The 20,420-nt window shown below is 42.0% G+C and overlaps 2 protein-coding genes across 3 annotated transcripts; both read right to left on the minus strand.

The window, feature by feature from the left end:
- Positions 1–3,525: 3,525 nt before the first annotated feature.
- LOC124288294 lies at positions 3,526–12,096 on the minus strand. 2 transcript variants are annotated; one of them, XM_046724812.1, is made up of 7 exons: positions 12,013–12,091; positions 9,930–10,002; positions 8,193–8,272; positions 7,454–7,525; positions 6,584–6,785; positions 4,945–5,115; positions 3,526–3,807 (listed from the first exon to the last, which is right to left on the minus strand). In XM_046724812.1, exons 1-7 carry the CDS (start codon positions 12,022–12,024, stop codon positions 3,557–3,559), a joined length of 861 nt encoding a protein of 286 aa, XP_046580768.1. In that variant the 5' UTR covers positions 12,025–12,091; the 3' UTR covers positions 3,526–3,556. The 2 variants fall into 2 exon arrangements, with proteins under 2 accessions (XP_046580768.1, XP_046580769.1); XM_046724813.1 differs by lacking the exon at positions 3,526–3,807 and adding an exon at positions 3,853–3,938 and having other exon boundaries at positions 12,013–12,096.
- Positions 12,097–16,889: 4,793 nt separating this feature from the next.
- Positions 16,890–19,730, minus strand: LOC124288281. The gene is made up of 2 exons (XM_046724794.1): positions 19,579–19,730; positions 16,890–17,427 (listed from the first exon to the last, which is right to left on the minus strand). The coding sequence occupies exons 1-2, from the start codon at positions 19,599–19,601 to the stop codon at positions 16,965–16,967; spliced, it is 486 nt and encodes a 161-aa protein (XP_046580750.1). The 5' UTR covers positions 19,602–19,730; the 3' UTR covers positions 16,890–16,964.
- Positions 19,731–20,420: the final 690 nt, after the last annotated feature.

Below are 20,420 nucleotides of genomic sequence, written 5' to 3' on the forward strand. Positions count from 1 at the left end.
CTTCTCCCGTGATACACCCCGCATGTAGGGCGGTGGGGTAGCCTAATGGTTAAAGCGTTAGCTCGTCACGCCGAAGACTCGGTTTCGATTCCCCACATGGGTACAATGTGTGAAGCCCATTTCTGGTGTCCCCCGCCGTGATGTTGCTGGAATATTGCTAAAAGCGGCGTAAAACCAAGCTCAGTCAGTCAGTCAGTAACATGGTAAGATATGCAGTATGGGTGCTAAGGCCCGGTGTATCATACTACCTGATTTTGATGCTATCTCTACATTTGGCCTGATAGTCCAGTACAATTAGTGGTAAAAATCACTGAACCTCAATAAAATTGGTACAGAAATGGTTTTGTGTTAATATCGTTTACAACAGTTATGTAAACAATATATAAAAATTCTTCCCTTGGATGTTGATGCTTAGTGCTTTTGGGGGGCCAAAACTAGGGAAAATGGTATTTTTCAATTACATGTATTTTAGTTTAATCTGAAAATAAGTCCAGAAAATGGTATAAAATCTTGCAAAACATACCACTGAAGCGTACAAAGTAGTAAATAATGAAAATTAAAGCTGAAAAAAAATTATGACATGAGGTTTGAACTTTGATTTTGGACACTCCAGAACACTGGAAACAACTAAATGAGAGTTATCTTCCCTTTGTTTACAATAGCTAGAAGTAGCAGTATGGAAAGGAAAGCTTGTATCTTTTATAAAATTCTAATTACATGAGGCTATAGTTAGCCTAATGGATAAAGGAATAAAATGACAGCTAAATGCTACAAATAAAAGAGATGATGATGAGGACTGAGGTGGTTATGCTCCCATAATTAGCCCACAGAACTATATGCACTGCTGTCGTGTAAGACTACGCACCTTGGTGATATATGGGACATTCTGTATCAAGATTTAACAGAACTTCAAGAAACATATGCCAGAATGATAGATTACGAAAATATGATACCATTTATATTTTCTATGCTATTAATTTTAAAACAATTATAATAGGTGATTGAAGGATAAGTTCGTTCACTTTTAACTTTAACTGGCAACTACAAAAAAAAAATACATATTATTATTTGAGGAGAGTGCATGAGTATGTTTCTACGCCGCTTATTCCAGCAATATCACGGCCGGGGACAATAGAAAAGGGCTTCACACATTGTACCCAATTGGGGAATCGAACCCGCGTCTTTGGTATGACGAGCGAACGCTTTAACCACTAGGCCACCGCCCCTTATGTGAGCAGAATTGAGTGAACCCTTGCAAATGTTTATAGTATAACTGGTATGTTTTTATCTGATTTGAAATCATTGACAATCATTTGAAAACGGACTGAAATCTTCATGAAAAGAATTTAAACTGATTCACATAAATAAGATATAACACATATTTTTACTGAAAAACATCTTTTTCTTAAAATTGGAAAAATCATTAACTTAGGCTCCTTGTAGTTAGTGAGTTTAGTTTTACGCCGCACTCAACAATATTCTAGCTATATGGCGGCGGTCTGTAAATAATCAAGTCTGGACCAGACAATCCAGTGTTCAACAGCATGAGCATCGATCTACGCAATTGGGATACGTTGACACCTGTCAACCAAGTCAGCAAGCCTGACCACCCGATCCCATTATTCGCCTCTTACGACAAGCATGGGTTGCTGAAGATCCATTCTAAACTTGATCTTCGCGGGTGATAGGCTACTTGATCAAAGCTCTATAAAGGTTTTGAAAGCACAACCAGTATTGTCCTTTCTACTGCTAGTACGAAATTTTACAATATTGGTATTTTTGAAACTGAAATAACTAATGGACAAATAATTTAAATATGTCAAATACTTAAATAGAAGGTGGTTCATGCTTGTTTATCAACCATCCTTAAATTTTGCTCAGGAAACGAAAAGATCTCTGACTGACACAGGGATGACTATATATCCCATGGTATTACATGTCGTTGGGGGTAACTGTCATGAAATCTTGTACAATTTGATGTACCGGAAAGTGGAAAACTATTGCAAGCACCGTTGAACCAAATCGCCCAACCACATCTCAAATATTCAGGTTAACCTGAACACAACCCTTCAAATTATTGGACTTCCTTTACTCAGAATATCTTCTGTTACTGTTAAGGTTTGCTTGGAATAGCATTGTCACCAAGCATGATACTCAAAATTAATTCAAATATACAGACTATGAGACCAAGGGTATCTCTGTCAAGCCCTTGGTGTTCAGGGTCACCATTACTATAGTTCAAGCCAGCAGATATGATAAATAATATCTTGTTCATTATTTCAATCTCTAGTTACAGAGGAAGGAGCTAAGTGCAACGCTTCCGAAAAAGGGTGTACACAGGGTCAGTTCATTCAATCTGCAACAGATAGTGTAGATCAGTCTGAGAACATGGATTAACGCATACCGATGACGTTTTTGCCAATTAGGTGACTGTTTGTCAAGAATGATGTGCTAAAAGGGATGGGGTTCATATGTCCTGGGTTCATATGTTACGGAGATGCTGAATCAAATTGCTTGATGTCTTGAACGATTCATGTGGAATATAAAATGAGTCGTAAGACTATCATTCTCAGTATTGAGTTATGTCACCTTCGTGCCTATGGTCAACCTGAATCCCAGACTCAAATCTGTATTTGCTCAACTTACGTGTTTGTGAGCGGCCAAGACAAAGACGTACAATGTCGGTACACACTTCGACAAGCCACATATATTAGGTTAACCAGAGTCAAGTTATCTACACAAATTCATATTCACGTGGAAGTCAGCTGGTTGTATTTGGCAGAAATATCTCACATAGGACACTGTAATGGATTTACTGTGAGAATTTGTCACCCATATGTTAACATGGAAGTTCCGTCAAGCATGATCTGGCCCGTGTACTTCAATCGGTTCCATGAGGTTACAGCAGAAACATATTGATGTGGATTTCAGTCTATAGCAATAAATACACTCTTCTTTTAGTAAACCTAAACCTAGTGTCATGGACAAATACCTGGAGAGCAAAGGCACCACTTAGTTTCTGAATTGAACTCCTATTGGCTTTAGATATAGCCGTTACAAGTATACTACCATTGACAAAGTCAAACGTATTGCCAAGGAAACAATAAATACACATTTCAACATCTTAAAATAGCACAGGGCTCAAGTTCATAACTTGATCTCTCTCTCTGTTCAAAGTTTATGAATGAATACTCAAATCATTTCTGTACCAATTTGAATATATATATATAAAGGAAAATTTGTGTCTCAATATGAGATTTAAGCAATTATTTATTGTAGATTTCAATTTTTAAACATTTTACCACCACCCCAAAAAATAGGACTTAGCATCATATTTCAAGGGAGGACTTTTTAATACTCATTAGTCATATTTTAAACATGTTGAAAACACTCAAATCATTTCTGTACCAATTATTTGGAGGTTTTGTCACATTTTGACTGGACTTTGAGAGTATTTGTTCATTAACACGAAGAGATTAATAATTGAAACCCTTTATACAACATTCATTAACACGAAGATAATAATCCTTGAACAATTCGATAGATTTATTAAAGCTTATACGAAATCCCTTTCACAGATGAAACCCATTCCAGTTGTATGGAAAGCAATGGCCCACTGCCACCCGCCAAAGGTGGGGTACTTGAATGGGTTGTGCAGAAGAACTCTCTGGTCATAGTTTTGGGTGGCCGGTTGCCCTGGACCCCAGGTTGTGAACGCGGCCTTAGTCATGTCCACCCATATCCACTCCTTGGTAGCTGTCACGTAGACTCCCCCTGTCCAGTAGCCCTGGGCTGGGTGGTAGGTAGCTGCAATGGGAAACATAAAATGGGAATCACGACATGTGAAACACCTTTCCTCCTTTTCCCTCATATCCACTCCTTGGTAGCCGTCACGACCACTCCTCCCGTCCAGTAGCCCAGGGCTGGGTGGTAGGTAGCTTCAATGGTAAACATGAAATGTGAATCATGACATGTGAAACACCTTTACTCTTTTTCCCCATATCCACTCCTTGGTAGCCGTCCCGACCACTCCTCCCGCCCAGTAGCCCAGGGCTGGGTGGTTGGTAGCTTCAATGGGAAACATGACCTGGAAACATTTTTACTCCCTTAGAACTATATCAATTCCTCCCGTCCCGGGTTGGGTGGTGTGTAGCTACAAAGGGAAACATGAAATGGGAATCACGATATGTGATAGATGAAATATGAAACATCCGTACTCCTCCATTCCAGCAGCCGGATTAGGAGGTGTGTGACAACAATGGCAAAAATGAAATGTGAAACATGACAGCGTTGATACATTGGTCCTGTAGCTTTAAGTAAGGTGGTCTGTGGCTGCAAATGTGAAACATGACGAAAGCATATGACAACAAAGGATGTCCACAAAGTCTTGGCTGTCACGGTCACCCTTTAGGTTCAATATCCCCGACTTCTGGAGAATATTTTGGTTACTGATGCGTAAAGAGTTGGAAAACTCCTCTAAACATTCTACAACAAAAAACTGGAATCTTTACTTTGGCCTAGATTCCTGCAACCCTTATCAAATAATTTTGAATCGTACGATGCTCTTTGAAATGTTGGTAGAAAGATCAGATTGAAAAAGGTATGCTTTGCATTCCAGATTATGTCAATTACACAGCCACGTGAATGTACGCATGAGGCCGCTTATACACGGTCGGGCTGTAGGTTATAAGGCTAACCTTCTGAGATAGAACGACGTAGTTTAACACTGGTACCCCATGTAAACACAGTATACCCACTCCGACTCAACTAGTCCTTGTTTTATCCCCTTGGAGGCAAGGCAACAACAAGTACCATCTTTTGTTTTAGACGTGGCCGGGGATCGAACCACCGTCCGGCAGAGGCTCTATCGAGTAAGCAACAAGGTGGTCCTTTGGTAGGACCATGTTCAATTGACATCAATGACACTTTCCCTTGCATGCTTACCTTGAGTTTCATTCAGTAGGTTGGCCAGGAAGGTCTGCTCCCGACTGGTGTGGATGGATACCAGGTCGGACCCTCGTCTTGCACAGTCCAGTCGAGCAGCCTCCCACGTGACCGTCCAGTTGGCCACGTAGTAACAGCTGGAGGGTCCGGTAAGAAATGTAGGGGGGCAAGCTGGGCAAACATACTCGGGTTGTAGTGCTTAGATATAACAGGTGAGGTTGTCAAACACACTGCTTAGGATGTAGTGCTTACATCAGGCACACTTCCATGGGTTGTTAAGGTGAGGTCGGCAAATATATCCAGGGTTGTAATAACCACATATCAAAGGTCAGATTGTCAAACCGATATTAACAATGATTGTAATATTCGTATAAAAACGTGAGTTGGTACCATGCTTACAGCCACGGTTGAAATTCTCTCTTTAATACTGTTGGGTGGTCGGACACACCTACCCGGGGTATGAAGTTTTCACAAATTTAAGAGGGTATTTTAGGGCCTGTTCGATTATTGTGAAACTGGTTATGATTTCTGAAAATGTTTTCTGCTGTTATAAACGAGTGTCCAGTTTCGGATACATGGTTTCAAAGTGAAACTAGTTTCTAGTTTTATAAACGAGTGGATGGTTTCACCATCAGGTTTTAAAATGGACTCAAAAAAATGTCTCTGCTACTGTATATGTGGAGCGAATTGAATGACAGCATGGCCGAAGGTAATATTTTTTGTCATTTTATAAATAATAAAGAGATGAGATGCTTTTGGAGGTAAATATTTGCGTATATGTAATTATACTGTTACAAGCAATTTATGTATACAAGTTACATAAAATAGTCATATTCAATAGACTGGGGTTTTAAATAAAATTTTCTCAGATGATTTTTATTATTATTTTGGTTACAGAAACTGCTGCTCTATTTTGCCACCAAGATCAGCTGAACTTCATTTCCGCCATATTTGTTTTGACAGAACGCGAAACCGAAACTGCGAAACCTGCCTCCGAGATGGTTTCGAAGTTTCAGAACCCAGTTTTAGGTTTCGACATAATCGAGTTCATGGTTTTCGAGAAACCAAAACCGGTTTACCATAATCGAATAGGTCCTAAGATTATTGTATCGATATATAATTCATTTGAGAACCGAGGATGTTGACGGAAGTGCTTTTCAAAACGGATTGCGAATGAAAGATGTGTTTTGTTTGTAAAAAATGTTAGGACTTTTCTTGTGTTTTTCACTTGTTACTAGGATTTCGGTCCGGTGAGATGCCTATATGTTTTCGTTAGCGTAACAGAACCATGTCATCTAAAAAACAGACAAATACCTTTATGACTGTTCATGGTTCTACCGAAGCACATTTGCATGTATTCATGTGGCCACCATCTGGTCATTTACCAACGGATTCGTGGGTTCTTTTAAGTGCACAGGGTTGTGTACTGTACACTAGGGGTTGTGACAACACTGAAAGAGTCTGCACACAAAGTTGACTTAAAGGTTTTTACACCCGGTCACAGGTGGGCTCGATCCCTACACCCCAAGCTCGCTGGATCACTAGCCTGGCGCTTCAGCCAGCTCGCCCACCACGCCCCATAAAGCGGCATCAAACAACACTCACTCACTGTACTTCAACGAATGAAGAAATGACTCACAAGAAGGTGACCCGGATGTAACGGTAGGAGTTACCCCGCCTGTGACGCCAGGGCAGAGTCTGGCGTTGCAGTCGTTCTGTGGGCAGCACTGGTAGCACTTCTCTGGAGGAGGAACAACTACGTCATTCTCATCCCCAAGTTCAAGGTCGTCTGTCTTTCGTTTCCCGATAAGTATCTTGGCACTTATGAACAAGTCACATCTCTGAAATTTTAAAGTAATGGACTCGATAGACGAAACGTCATTTTTTTAAAAGAAAGGTCAAGGTGATCGATCTCTCCTTCTCGGTTAATGCAGCGTTTAATGGACAATTCACATCACATGAACGAAACATATACTTTAAGACAATTTGACATGATTATTTGGATCATATAAATATGAAAATAGAAATAGGAATGAGTGGGATATGTATCTATCTTTGTTTGCTGTTTAATGCCGCACTCAGCAATGTTCCAGCTACTTGGCGGCGGTCTGCAAATAATCAAGTCTGGACCACACAATCCAGTGATCAACAGCTTCAGCATTGAACAACGCAATTGGGATACAGTGACATGTGTCAAAATCCTGTCCCGTTGGTCGCCTCTTACGACAAGCATGGGTTGGTAAAGGCCATTTCTAACCCGGATCTTCACGAGTCGGATCTATCTATACAAGTTCACTCTTTTCACACCAAACTGTCGCACTATCATGTAACTGAAATACAGACAGAAGACAGGCCGACAGAAATACTGTTCACAGCGAGGAGAGGAGGCTAGCCTAGTAACGCCGAAGGCCCGCTGATTTTCCGTGTCCCCCGCAGTGATATTGCTGGAATATTGCTAAAAGCGGCGTAAAACTAAACTCACTCACATCTAATCTCACTATAGGATTACCGTTTTATCCTCACAGCCCATGTCGAACGCTCTTTCTCCGTTCCGGTCGATGTACTCCCTGGTGAAACATATCTGTAAGGAGACAACTATACCACTGAATAATGCTTTTATATGTCACGTATGGAGACAGTTAGGTAGCACAGCGGTTACTGCGTCTAGCTCGTCCACCTGAATTAAAGGGTTCGTCTATCCTCGTGGTTACATAATGTGTACGATGCCATAAGTAGTTTTGTAATTTACCAGCTATATGGCGGCAGTTTGTAAATAATCAACTCGGGGCCAGACAATCCAGTGATCAACAGCATGAGCATCGATCTACGAAGTTGGATACGATGACATGTGTCATCCTGATTAGCCAGTCTGACCACCCGATCCTCTTACAAGTATGGTTACCGAGGACCAGTTCTAATCTTCTCTAATAGAAAGTACACACCTGGTGTTTTGAGACTATTAAAAGAACGTAAATATTTTGCTAGCAATGTTGTAATTGGGTACGATATCTGGGGTGTTATTGCAACACGTACACAATGTTTGCGAGCGAGCGAGCGAGCGAGCGAGCGAGCGAGCGAGCGAGCGAGCGAGCGAGCGAGCGAGCGAGCGAGCGAGCGAGCGAGCGAGCGAGCGAGCGAGCGAGCGAGCGAGCGACCGAGATGGCCGTCGTCCATGGCGTGCACTCCGCGAGAAACGCCTTTTCCCTTCGCCAGACTTGTGTCCCATGCCTCATGTGATCAGTGGTTACCTGCGATCGTCCACAAAGCGCCCAATTGTCACAGTCCGCTGGAGATCTTGCGTCCGCACACTCCAAACACCGAACGGTTCCTGAACATGAATATATAGAAACCTGAACTACTGTAACTGGGTAGTGACTTAGGAGATAAACATCATGTGTTGACCAATTTCCGAGTGTTATTGAGTATTTGAAGCACGGGAATATTTCATTTGAAACCTCCGGCGTCAAATATTCCCGTGCTTCAAATACTCAATAACACCCGGAAATTGGCCATCACATGATGTTTATCGACATTGTAAACACAAAAGTAAACCAAATGATCCACACGCGTTTTTGTGTCTGCACTCATTGACATCGAGTACGGGTACAGCAGTGAAATGTCATCAACCGGCCGTTTCGGCTGTCTCCCATGGTAGCATCTTGAACTGCTCATTTGTGACGTCATTCCGACTTTACGTAACAATATGATTTGAATGACGTCATCACAGCTGACGACGTAACAATACAATGGTGTGAGCGATGTTTGTATGTATTAATACGCAGCGAATTTCCGGGAATCGAATACCATTTGATCCACTCCGACACAGCGATGACTTAACATAACATCACTGCCACAGGCTAATTTGCATATCACGTGACCGGACTTTTCTCTTGTTTGTAATCAAACGCGCATATTCATAATAAGAAGAGACTGGTCTTAGGCAAGCTTTTCGGCGCTCTCTTCATAATGTTTTACATTGTCACATATATATTCTTCCACAACTGCGACAGTTAGGTCTAGGACAGTACATATTTAGACATGAAACTGGCTGCATCGTTTGCTCTCCGTCAGCTTCGATGACAGCACGTGGAGCCGTACAACCTCTGTAAACAAAGGATCGCTACGCAAATCGAAATAGTGTTACATGTTTTAGGATATTTTCTCAATGAAACTAAACCATTCTATCAAAGATGTTTAATTAGTTGTGTAGACTCGTCAAAAATAAAAGATTTGAGAAATATGTAAATTTTATTGAATGGACGGTGCAAAATGTGACGAATCGTCACATTTTTCTGGCCTGTGGCAGAGATACTATGCTGGCTTGCCGCATGGAACTCTGGGTAGGAGAGTGCATTTGATCATGTTTATCAACCAATCAGATTAAAGAACACAGTGGCTTTGGTTTACAATGGTATATAAAGAACGTCCAAACACAGGCCATGGGTGTGAGGTTTTATCTGCATAGGTAGCAAGAGAGGTAACGACACCCAGCCATACGCAAAACAATAACATAAGATAACATGCTAAAAACATGATACATCTTTCACACACAAGTACATATTCGCATTCACATATATAAATATCTTTGTCAATGAGGCATAAAACGATTGTCTGGATTACATAAATAATTCATCAAGGGCGATAACTCAATGTATGTGTACAATACATGAGGTACACAATGAACATGGGTCATTGTTATAAATTACATTAAATGTTCTCAATACAATAATCATTTACCACTTTATGGTACCCATGATACGAATTGCAATCAGTGGTACATATCTGTCATACTACATTAAACAAATACTGATTTAGACAATAAAAGCCGACATTGATGTGATGATGGTGATGATGATGATGATGATGATGATGATGATGATGATGATGATGATGATGATGATGATGATGATGATGGTGATGGTGATGATGAGGGATATGTGGAGGATAATGATAGTGTTATTAATGATGATGATGTTATAGCCTACCCATAAGGTTTTGTCCTTGGGACGCAGTTAGGCCAACTAACAACAGGGACAGCCAGGCTCCCCTCCACAACATCTGCAACAGAGTACATAGTACGTCATCCCTAGAAGCTCCCTACAACAGCGCACAGAGTACGTCATCACTAGAAACTCTCTACAACAGCGCACAGAGTACGTCATCACTAGGATCTCCCTACAACAACGCACAGAGTACGTCATCACTAGGAACTCCCTACAACAGCGCACAGAGTACGTCATCACTAGAAACTCCCTACAACAGGGCACGGAGTACGTCATCACTAGAAACTCTCTACAGCAGCGCACAGAGTACGTCATCACTAGAAACTCTCTGCAACAGAGCACAGAGTACGTCATCACTAGACATTAACAACAGCATGTAATTGATAATAAGTGACACATATTTGGATGTAGGTACTAAGTGTTGTCCCCTAAATAGTGAAAACAGTAAAAAAAAAAACAAGCTGATAGAGAGATAACAGTTAAAGTATATAGCTTGAATACCCGTGAAGGTCCGGGTTAGAATATTGATCTTCAGTAACCCGTGCTTGACTAACGCGATCGGGTGGTCAGGCTCGCTGACTTGGTTGACACATGTCATCGGTTCCCACTTGGGCAGATCGATGCTCATGCTGTTGATCACTGGATTGTCTCGTCCAGACTCAATTATTTACAGACCGCCGCCATATAGCTGGAATATTGCTGAGCGTGGCATAAAATTAAACTCACTCACTCACTCACTATAGCTTGAATAGTTCCTAGAAGGTTCATGGTATGCAGTGCCCTAGATCTCTGATGATCTCTGATGATCTCAGTAAAGTATAGATTCTCGTACTTTCGATGGGTGGAGTCCCATCCGGGATTCGAACCCACGCCCTCAGAGTCAAGCACGTAATCGCCAGCACACAAAGTCAGACGTTTAACCCACTTAACCACTTTCTAAATGGCATTGTATATTCATAGTTTGGTACGTTGAAGTACTGAAAAAGTGTAATCCAAACTATAACGTGTTACATTTGACCGCTTTCTAAATAACATTGTATATTCGTATGTATATATACTTCTCATGACTTGAGTGCAATCACTTTTAGCTTTGTAGTGGTATATGAATCTACACTGAAGCGTCGTTCTTTGCAAGAGGTGAGGTGAGGTGAAATTGGGTTTTACGTCGTGCTTGAGAATATTTCGCTCATATGACGACGTGCATGCGTGTGTATGTGTATATTCGGCTGCTTGTACGAGCCCAGACTTAAGCTGGTTTTATAGTGCTAGACCCACTGAGATACCATGCCGCAGTGAAGCATGAATACCCCACTCAGACACATTATACTGACTCCGAGCCGACCAGTCCGAGCCGATCAGTCCTTGTTGTACCCATTAATGCCGAGCGCCAGGCAGGGACCAACAAGTACCATATTTTAACGTCTTTTGGTATGACGCGGTCGGGGATCGAACCCGCGACCTTCCGCTCTCCGGGCGGACGCTCTAACCACTACACCACGGAGGCGGTTTTCTTTGCATGAAACAAGAGTTGTCACCCATAAAGTCTAATGCCCCAGTTTCTCGAAACAAACTTAAGTCTAAGTTTTGACTTAAGTTCGAGTTTTTACTCAAATAGAGAAAATGCATGTAGCAGAATGAACTGAAATTGATATTAAACTCAAACATACTAGACAATTTGAGTTTGGTGGGTGGATTACTTAGGTTGTTTGGGCTGTTATATTTTAAAAATGCAGTTGAATTTAAAATTCAGCTGTTTCAAATTGTCAAACTCAGTTTGAAATTTGAGTAAAACATAAGGTTGTTTCGAAAATCGGGGCCTGGACAGAAGAAACGCTTACAGGCATTGTTATTAATCTACAGGACCTAGCACTGCACACTGTCTATCGTGTTGACACAGAAACCTGGCTTCATGGCGTCTGTCCTACATTAGACCGATCAAATCCAATCGTCTCTTAGATAATGTTCAGAATACGCCTATATCTGGCAAGTGTGTACATAATTCGGTGTGATTTATAAGTTCCGAAGACATTATTTCTGGTGTTAATTATGTATTTTTAACACTTACCGATTTGTTCATAATGACAGTTGGCGTGGGAGAGTGTCAGATGGTTATCGGAAGTGTACTCTGTTGTGTTTACAAGGGTGTCTAGTTTCAATGTAGTCCACACTAACGTCTTCAGGTTAAAGAAACAAGGAAACCCTCCAATCCTCATGGTTTGACCATTAAGTCAGTAAATGGCGGCATGTTGATTTCCTGAAGTACAGGATCGCAAATATGATTAATCATTTGTCATACTCTGTTCTTCATACGATCAGCCCATTTCTGGTGTCCCCCGCCCGTGATATTGCTAAAATATTGCTAAAAGCGGCTTAAAACCAAACTCACTCTTCATACGATCAGTCATTCGTCATACGCTGTTCTTCATACGATCAGCCCATTTCTGGTGTCCCCCGCCGTGATATTGCTGGACTATTGCTAAAAGCGGCTTAAAACCGAACTCACTCACTCACTCTTCATACGATCAGTCATTCGTCATACTCCGTTCTTCATACGATCGGGCGGTGGGGTAGCCTAGTGGTTAAAGCGTCCGCTCGTCACCTCGAAAGGCCAGGTTCCATTCCCCACATGGGTACAATGTGTGAAGCCCATTTCTGATGTCCCCGCCGTGATATAGCTCGAATATTGCTAAAAGCGGCGTAAAACTAAACTCACTCAGTCTTTATACGATCAGCCATTTTCCATACTCCGTTCTTCATACCATCAATCACCGTCTTTCTCACGTATTGTACCCATGTGGTGAACTGAACCCGGGTTTGGGGTGTGACAAGAGAATACTGTAACCACCATACTTCCCCACCGCCCACCACTTTGGTGAAACACAGGGGTTTAACGCTGACAAACCACAGATCTTTGAGGGGATAACGCTCTGTGCACGTCGTGACCTCGCCGCGATTTCTCGAAACAAACTTAAGTCTGAGTTTTGAGAAAACCCATTTCCCATGTTGAACTGAAATCGATAATAAATATTAAACTCAAACATTGTAGACAATTTGAGTTTGGTGAATACTTAAGTTGTTTGGGCTTTTTTATTTTAAAAATGCAGCTGAGTTAAAAATTCAGCTGTTTCAAATTGTCAAACTCAGTTTGAAATTTGAGTAAAAACTTAAGTTTGTTTCGAGAAATCGGGGCCTGGGTCTTGTTTCACAAAGCGATCGTAGCGCTACGATCGCTTTGTGAAACGGGCCCCTGGTGACTGTTTACGACATTTTATTATAACCAGTCGGTCCCCATAATGTCAGTGTATGAGAAGCACTTGAGACTAATCCTACTCCAGAATCCTCCAGTGGATGAGTAATGGACGGATGTTCCACTGCCCCGTGTAGTAATCTGACTGCAGTATAACGGGGAGGTTGTAATCTGACTGCAGTATAACGGGGAGGTTGTGGATGCGCGTCATGCACAATGTTAAATCAACATAATGTTTTATTGTCGCAGCTTTCTAAAACGATTCGGCTTAATTTCTTTCTACCACGATTTGGAAATTTCAAAATGTATAAAAGCAAAGGAAAAACTCTGGACACAAATATTCATTTGCTGGTCTATCCTTATAAGTGCCACATGGTTCATGACCTGTGAAGATCCGGGTTAGTGAATGAGTTTAGTTTTACGCCGCACTCAGCAATATTCCAGCTATATGGCTGCGGTCTGTAAATAATCGAGTCTGGACCAGACAATCCAGTAATCAACAGCATGAGCATCGATCTGCGCAACTGAGCCTCGCCACCCGATCCCGTTAGTCGCCTCGTACGAAAAGCATGGGTTACTGAAGGTTTATTCTAACCCGGACTTTCAGGGGTTCTGGGTTAGAATTAGTCCTCAACACCCCATATTTGTCGTTAGACGTGACATACTGAATCCTCCAGTGGATGAGTGATGGAGGATGTATGCTGTCACCCCTTGTAGTAACTGGAATATTACGGGGATGCTATGGAAGGGCACCACAATGTTAAATCGACACATCATGTTTTGTTGTCACAGCTTTCTAAAACGACTCGCCTTCTTTCTTTTCCACAAATACAAATTTGTATAAATACAGAACACAAATATTCGTTTGATGGTCCATCCATTTAAGTGCCACATGGTTCATGCCCTGTGAAGATCCAAGTTAGAATATTGGTCTTCAGCAAACCAACCTTGTCGTAAGAGGCGACTAAGGGGATCGGGTGGTCAGACTCGCTGACTTGGTTGACACATCTCATTGTATCCCGATTGCGTAGATCGATGTTCATGATGTGGATCACTGGGTCGTCTGATTCAGATTCGATTATTTACAGACCGGCACCATACAGCTGGAATATTGCTGAATGTAGAGTTGACCAACAACCAAACAAGCACAGCGTTCAGGCTCATATATTGAAACATCCACATCATAACAATCGCGCAGCCATAATCATCTACAGCCGGAACTAGCAGTTTTAGTTTGTTCTGAGATACAGCAATCAAATATACTATGTGAATGCCTCACTCACTCTCACCGACATCATCATATCGGAGTATGTGGTTTGCCTTTTACGACCTAGTTCTGTCACTGATGAAACCGGACCAAGGGGTTGACAGACAAAAGCCCTGCAGGACCGAAGCCCAATAGACAAAAGCCCCTCGGACAAAAGCCCTTTGGGGCAAAAGCCCCATAGTAAAAATAACTCCTCCCCTGTTTCCACCACCAGTGTGGAATGTGCACCAGGCAGGGGGCGGTGGGGTAGCCTAGTGGTTAAAGCGTTGGCTCGTCACGCCGAAGACCCGGGTTCGAATCCCCACATGGGTACAATGTGTGAAGCCCATTTCTGGTGTCCCTTGCCGTGATGTTGCTGGAATATTGCTAAAAGCGGCGTAAAAACAAACTCAGTCAGTCAGTCAGTCACCAGGCAGCTATGGACGGGGGAAGCAAGACAAATAACATTTGTGAATCCTGGAATAGTGTAATACAAGGATTTCAACGTGACTAGGCTCTGGTTGACACTCGGAGTCTCCAGTTTGCCAGGGGTGTGTCAGAAATATGTTTTCAAATGCTCTGATTGGATAGGGCTATGTTGATATTTTATATTAGAATGTAAATAAATCTCGTTAAATCTGAATTGTTTTCGTATATATTATCATATTGGGCTTTCGTCTGAGGCTTATGTCAAAAGGGCTTTTGTCCGAGGGGCTTTTGTCTGTGGGGCTTCTGTCCTGCGGGGCTTTTCTCAGGCAATCGACCAAGACAACCCGTGACAGCATGAGTACTTGCGGACACCATGACACACAAGGGGCAAGATCACAAGATGTCGTGGTCTTGTGGGTAGAGCGTCTGCCAACCAAAAGGTCGGGAGATCTATTCCCGATTACGTCAATAGATGGTACTTGATGTTACCCTGCCTGGCTTTCTGCATGGGTACATATTCGAATGAAACCCCTGGGAGGGTTTGGGCATATTCGGGGACATATTCGAATTCGAAACCCCAGGAAGGGTTTGACACATATTCCAGTCCGAAACCCCAGGGAGGGTTTGGGAAATCGAAACCCCAGGGAGGGTTTGACACATATTCGAATCCGAAACCCCAGGGAGGGTTTGGGACATATTCAAATCCGAAACCCCAGGGAGGGTTTGGGACATATTCCAATCCGAAACCCCAGGGAGGGTTTGGGGCATATTCCAATCCGGAACCCCAGGGAGGGTTTGACACATATTGGAATCCGAAAACCCAGGGAGGGTTTGACACATATTCCAATCCGGAATCCCCACAAGGGTACAATGTGTGAAGCCCATTTCTGGTGTCCCCCGCCGTGATGTTGCTGGAATATTGCTAAAAGCGGCGTAAAACCAAACTCAGTCAGTCAGCCGAATCCGGAATCCCTGGAAATGTTTAGGACATATTCTGATCCGGGCTTCATATTTTTTTCACGAACGAAAACAACAAGAATGACACATGGACAACGGAATGTCTTTATTGAACTTAAAGTCAGATTAAAAATTATTAATAAATATCATGTTCCTTTTATGGAGTTATCTGACCTCGTCATGAATAGTGCAGAGGAGACTTAAATGAGTATGAAAAATTAAACATGTCAGCTGACACAAAAAACGTTTTCAAAGTGAACACCAATATGTTATAGCATGTATTATGAAATAGGGGCATATTGCGTTGATAAGTCGTTTTCGTAAAATCTCATTTAGAGAGATTTTACCAACAAACAAAAGTGCAAAATACACAATGTAAAAAAATTCAGATTGTACATTGTTTCGTGTGCCTTGAAACAAATGTGGCTGCCTTTTAGAGTCTTGTTTCTCACGGGGAATCCTGTGTTCGAATCCCACATTCCAACTGATTGTGATTCTACTTTTTCGGCACCATATTCGTGGGTTTCGGGGTAAGGTGTGAGAGCCCCGGTACTTCAGGTGGTCCTAAAACTGTAAACTACACTCTGACACAACCCTGTTCAAAGCTGTTTGGCCTCACTCACTCACAGATTGAATCAATCACATTTCCTTATGTTTTAGTCCCTGTACTCTTTGAGTGAGTGAGTTGCGTTTTACGCAGGTTTTAGCAATATTCCAGCAATATCACGGCGGGGGACACCAGAAATGGGCTTCACACATTGTACCCATGTGGGGAATCGAACCCGGGTCGGTGTGACGAACGAACGCTTTAACCACTAGGCTACCCCACCGCCCCGAGTCCCTATACTGGTAGTGCTCTCAATCAGAGCTCTTTAAACATACAGTGAAATACCGTTGTGTCGAAGTTGCAGAGACCTCTGTAATTTCTTCGAGTTATCAAAGGTTCGACACAACCAAAAATTTGAATAAATATGTGATACGAAGGGACCCAGCTCTTACTTCGATACAACCGTACTTTGGACACATCCATGTTCGACACAACTGTGTATAATTAGTTTTGTTTTCGGAAGACACTATACACACTAATTGCACGATAGGGCTCAGCTTCAGAACACGGGGTTGTCACTTGCGTCCATTTTCAGTCCACTTCGGGGTCCATGACTTGATTCCGTACCATGCCAAATACCAATTCCCTCAAAACAGGAGGAGTCACGTCAGCAAAGTTCATCCCATCGAGTGAAGCGCCACCTATGAGCAGGGCACTATATACAATAGACGAACACGTGACTTCCGGGTCCAGCAGGAGACCAAAGAGCGTGTTTTTCGTCCACACTTTCACAGCAGCATCGTTAGGGAGATGTGTTTTGTAAAATAGTTTCAGAGTCAGATTTGGGTTACACCCTACTCGCTTGACATCATCGTTGTAACTTTCGCTTTTTGTGAAAACACCATCCATCCAATAGCCACCTACGTATGTCCCATCATGCAGTGCGAGAGTCACGTGACCGTCAGCACTCGTGTCCCCACGCGGCATCCAGAATCTCAACACGAAGAACGGATCCGTCAGGCGGGTGATGTCCACGGCGTCCCAAGACATGGACCTGAAAAGAACATTTGAAAATATTTTGAAATTTTCATTTTTGAAATTATATTTTTATTGTAACATCCTCGCTTATTCATCGTTTCATTTCCCCAGTTGGAAAATACCGGAAGTGACGTCATCAGCTCCATCAGTCATGTTACAAACTGCGCAGCGGGTGCTGCGTCCTTCAAGGTCGTTGGCGGTTACAACATCAAACGTCATACGTAAAGTTTAAAGAGTTCCCAATTCGTCCAAGGGCGGTGGGGTAGCCTAGTGGTTAAGCCTCCGCTCGTCACGCCGAGAACCCGGGTTCGATTTCCCACATAGGTACAATGTGTGAGGCCCATCAATACGTCCATTATTATCTTACAAGTATTACCAGAAACCTCTCTTAACCCTTTCGATAATTATAGGTTATTTCCGAGTGTCTCTTTTTAAGAGTAAATAAGTAGTGAGTAAGTATATTTTCTCGCCGCTTTTAGCAATACACCAGTGCATGCCCCAGTAAATAATTAAGCTTATTTGAAGGTTAATGTGTCAGGAAGTGAATTATGTTGCATTTGTCATTTTGTTATCGTTGTTTTTGGAGTTGTTGTAGTTGTTGTTGTTGTTGTTGTTGTTTTTCAGAACCAGTTACTTTGATCTTGGATTGAGTTTCGTGGCTCGATCGTAGCGCCACAATTGAAGTCTCAATATATAACCATCATATTGACCAATCATATTCCACCTCTCATTTCGCTAGTAATTGCTTAAAAAAACAGCCAAGACTATGTTATTGATAATTATGATCTCTGTTGCAATAAAACGGCTCTTACTTCGCGGAGTGCATTTGATCTCTTGTTCAGCTTGATTATAGATTTTAAAGTTTATCTGTCGTCGCCCAACTGACGATTCAAGTGTTCTGCAAATCCAACGATCTGCACAGGGGTTGCCATGTTGTTGTTCATATGTTTTGGGGTCTTTTTATTGGACTATGCATAGACCCGTTAATCCAGACAAAATATATCTCAATAATTCCATCCAAGCTGAAGAGCGGACTCTGGTCTCTTACGCCCAGTTATCTCCCTTGAATCGGGAATACGGTTATTTAAGTATTTTAAGTCAGCCGAAACTAACGTTTTAACTGTAAGGGGTAGTGAATCCCATTTCCCGTGCCTAGTCACAGTCATCAAGAGAGGGAGGGTAAGGTTGAAAATCAACTTATAAACGGACAGACAAATCTAAAGCAAAACACGTTCAATATTAACCTTAGGAAGCGATCGTAAAATATCTCTTGTCGGCGTACATATTCTTGAAAAGCGATTCCTTGCATCCTGTTTAGTGGAGAGTGATCGTAACGTATACCCTGGAGGTTATCGAGGATGGATTCCTTGTGGCAATATTATTTGTCAGCGTCTCCGTCGAAGAATGAGGACTATTTTTATGGATATACAACTTCTTTATTCTATATAGGCGACGTTTCGACATAGATTCTAATGTCGTTGTCAAGCAAGTGGTACATGGAAAGTATTTGGGGTGATTATATACATGAGATGTTGTGTAACAGATGAGGGGTGAGGCGAAAATGAGTTGTTTATACAATAGAACAGGTTTCTAGTGGTTCGCACACTGGGCTACAGATAACAAGGTTGCAAGTTCGATCCAAGCGAAATATGAAGAGTGAGTGAGTGAGTTTAGTTTTTCGCCGCACTCAGCAATATTCCAGCTATATGAAGGCGGTCTGTAAATAATCGAGTTTGGACCAGACAATCCAGTGATCAACATCATGAGCATGGATCTACGTAACTGGGATACGATGACATGTGTCAACCAAGTCAGGGAGCCTGACCACCCGATCCCGTTAGTCGCCTCTTACGACAAGCCTCTGCTGCTGAAGACCAATTCTAACCCGGATCTTCATGGGTGTGCTATAACCTTGAACACATTACCCTTTTCATCCCCCACCTTACACCCATTCCGTTTCTAGAATGACCATCAACAACCAAAGAAGTTTAGAAGTAATAGAATTCATGAACGACAGCGTATTTAGACGAGGCCATATGTAATTCAGTCCCTCGTCGAATATATGTTTAAAGAATCCTTAATTCAAAATGTGAATCAAACAGTGGAAGTAATACTGTCGATTAGAAACTGCTGTTGTCAAGGATGACAAATGGGGTGATTATCTTACCTCTGTCCCGTAAATGTTGACATATTTCTCGACAACCTCCCTTTGTCGTTATCCTAGCGAAGCGTTTAATCTTCCTCCCTACCGTCCATGGATAAATATCAATATGGCGTCTTCCCGTATACGATGGGCGACATGTGGTTGAAATGCATTCAATTTGGGGATATTGGAATTCGTTTAAGTATTTAAATCACGACACAAAGACCGGGTGTAGCTGAATATCTTATTAAGACTTGGGACAGATGTAAGATGAATTGTTGAAAATGGCGACAATAAGTCTCGCGATATCTCAAGATGTCTCGTTTCGATTGTGGTAGTACGTATTGATATTCGTGACCAAATGTTACATTAAGTTACAAATACCGATCAATTGATATTTCTGTTTGACACTACAACTGGCTGGTCTTTATCGAACGTCGTTTTGAAAGTGTAACAGCCTGATCAAATCAAGGAAATATGAAGTAAAGGCATAGTTTCCTTAAAGGGAAATTTATGGATGTCAGTTTCCGAAACACAAGGAACACGATGTTTCCTGATACAGAAGCTGACAGCCATAAATTCACCCTTGTATGCGCATCGATTCTAAAATGCCATTCAAAGGCTTAAATATTTTTCTTTTTTAAAATATTTTTGAATGCGGCACTTTTAGCAGTTGCGTCAAAACACCCGACATTGATTTTATATATATTTCATCTATCCTTTTTCTTTAAGGAATTATCAATGTCATCCTGTAGAGAGTGAGTGAGTGAGTTTACTTTACGCCGCTTTTAGCAATATTCCAGCAATAACACGGCGGGGGGACACCAGAAATGGGCTTCAAACGTTCTACCCCTTTTGGGAATCGA

This window comes from Haliotis rubra, unplaced genomic scaffold (genome assembly GCF_003918875.1).
Source record: "Haliotis rubra isolate DU_JTF1 unplaced genomic scaffold, ASM391887v1 Scf414, whole genome shotgun sequence".
Classification (NCBI taxonomy): Eukaryota; Metazoa; Mollusca; class Gastropoda; order Lepetellida; family Haliotidae; genus Haliotis; species Haliotis rubra.

What these genes read in the sequence shown, in the direction of transcription:
- LOC124288281 (XM_046724794.1), bottom strand. Translation starts at nt 19,601, where the DNA reads ATGTCAACATTTACGGGACAGAG. An exon ending in TCAACATTTACGGGACAGAG is followed by an intron (nt 17,428 to 19,578) that starts GTAAGATAATCA and finishes TGTTCTTTTCAG; the next exon opens with GTCCATGTCTTGGGACGCCG.
- LOC124288294 (XM_046724812.1), bottom strand. An exon ending in CCAAGGACAAAACCTTATGG is followed by an intron (nt 8,273 to 9,929) that starts GTAGGCTATAAC and finishes ATTCATGTTCAG; the next exon opens with GAACCGTTCGGTGTTTGGAG. An exon ending in CCTACTGAATGAAACTCAAG is followed by an intron (nt 3,808 to 4,944) that starts GTAAGCATGCAA and finishes TTCCCATTGCAG; the next exon opens with CTACCTACCACCCAGCCCAG.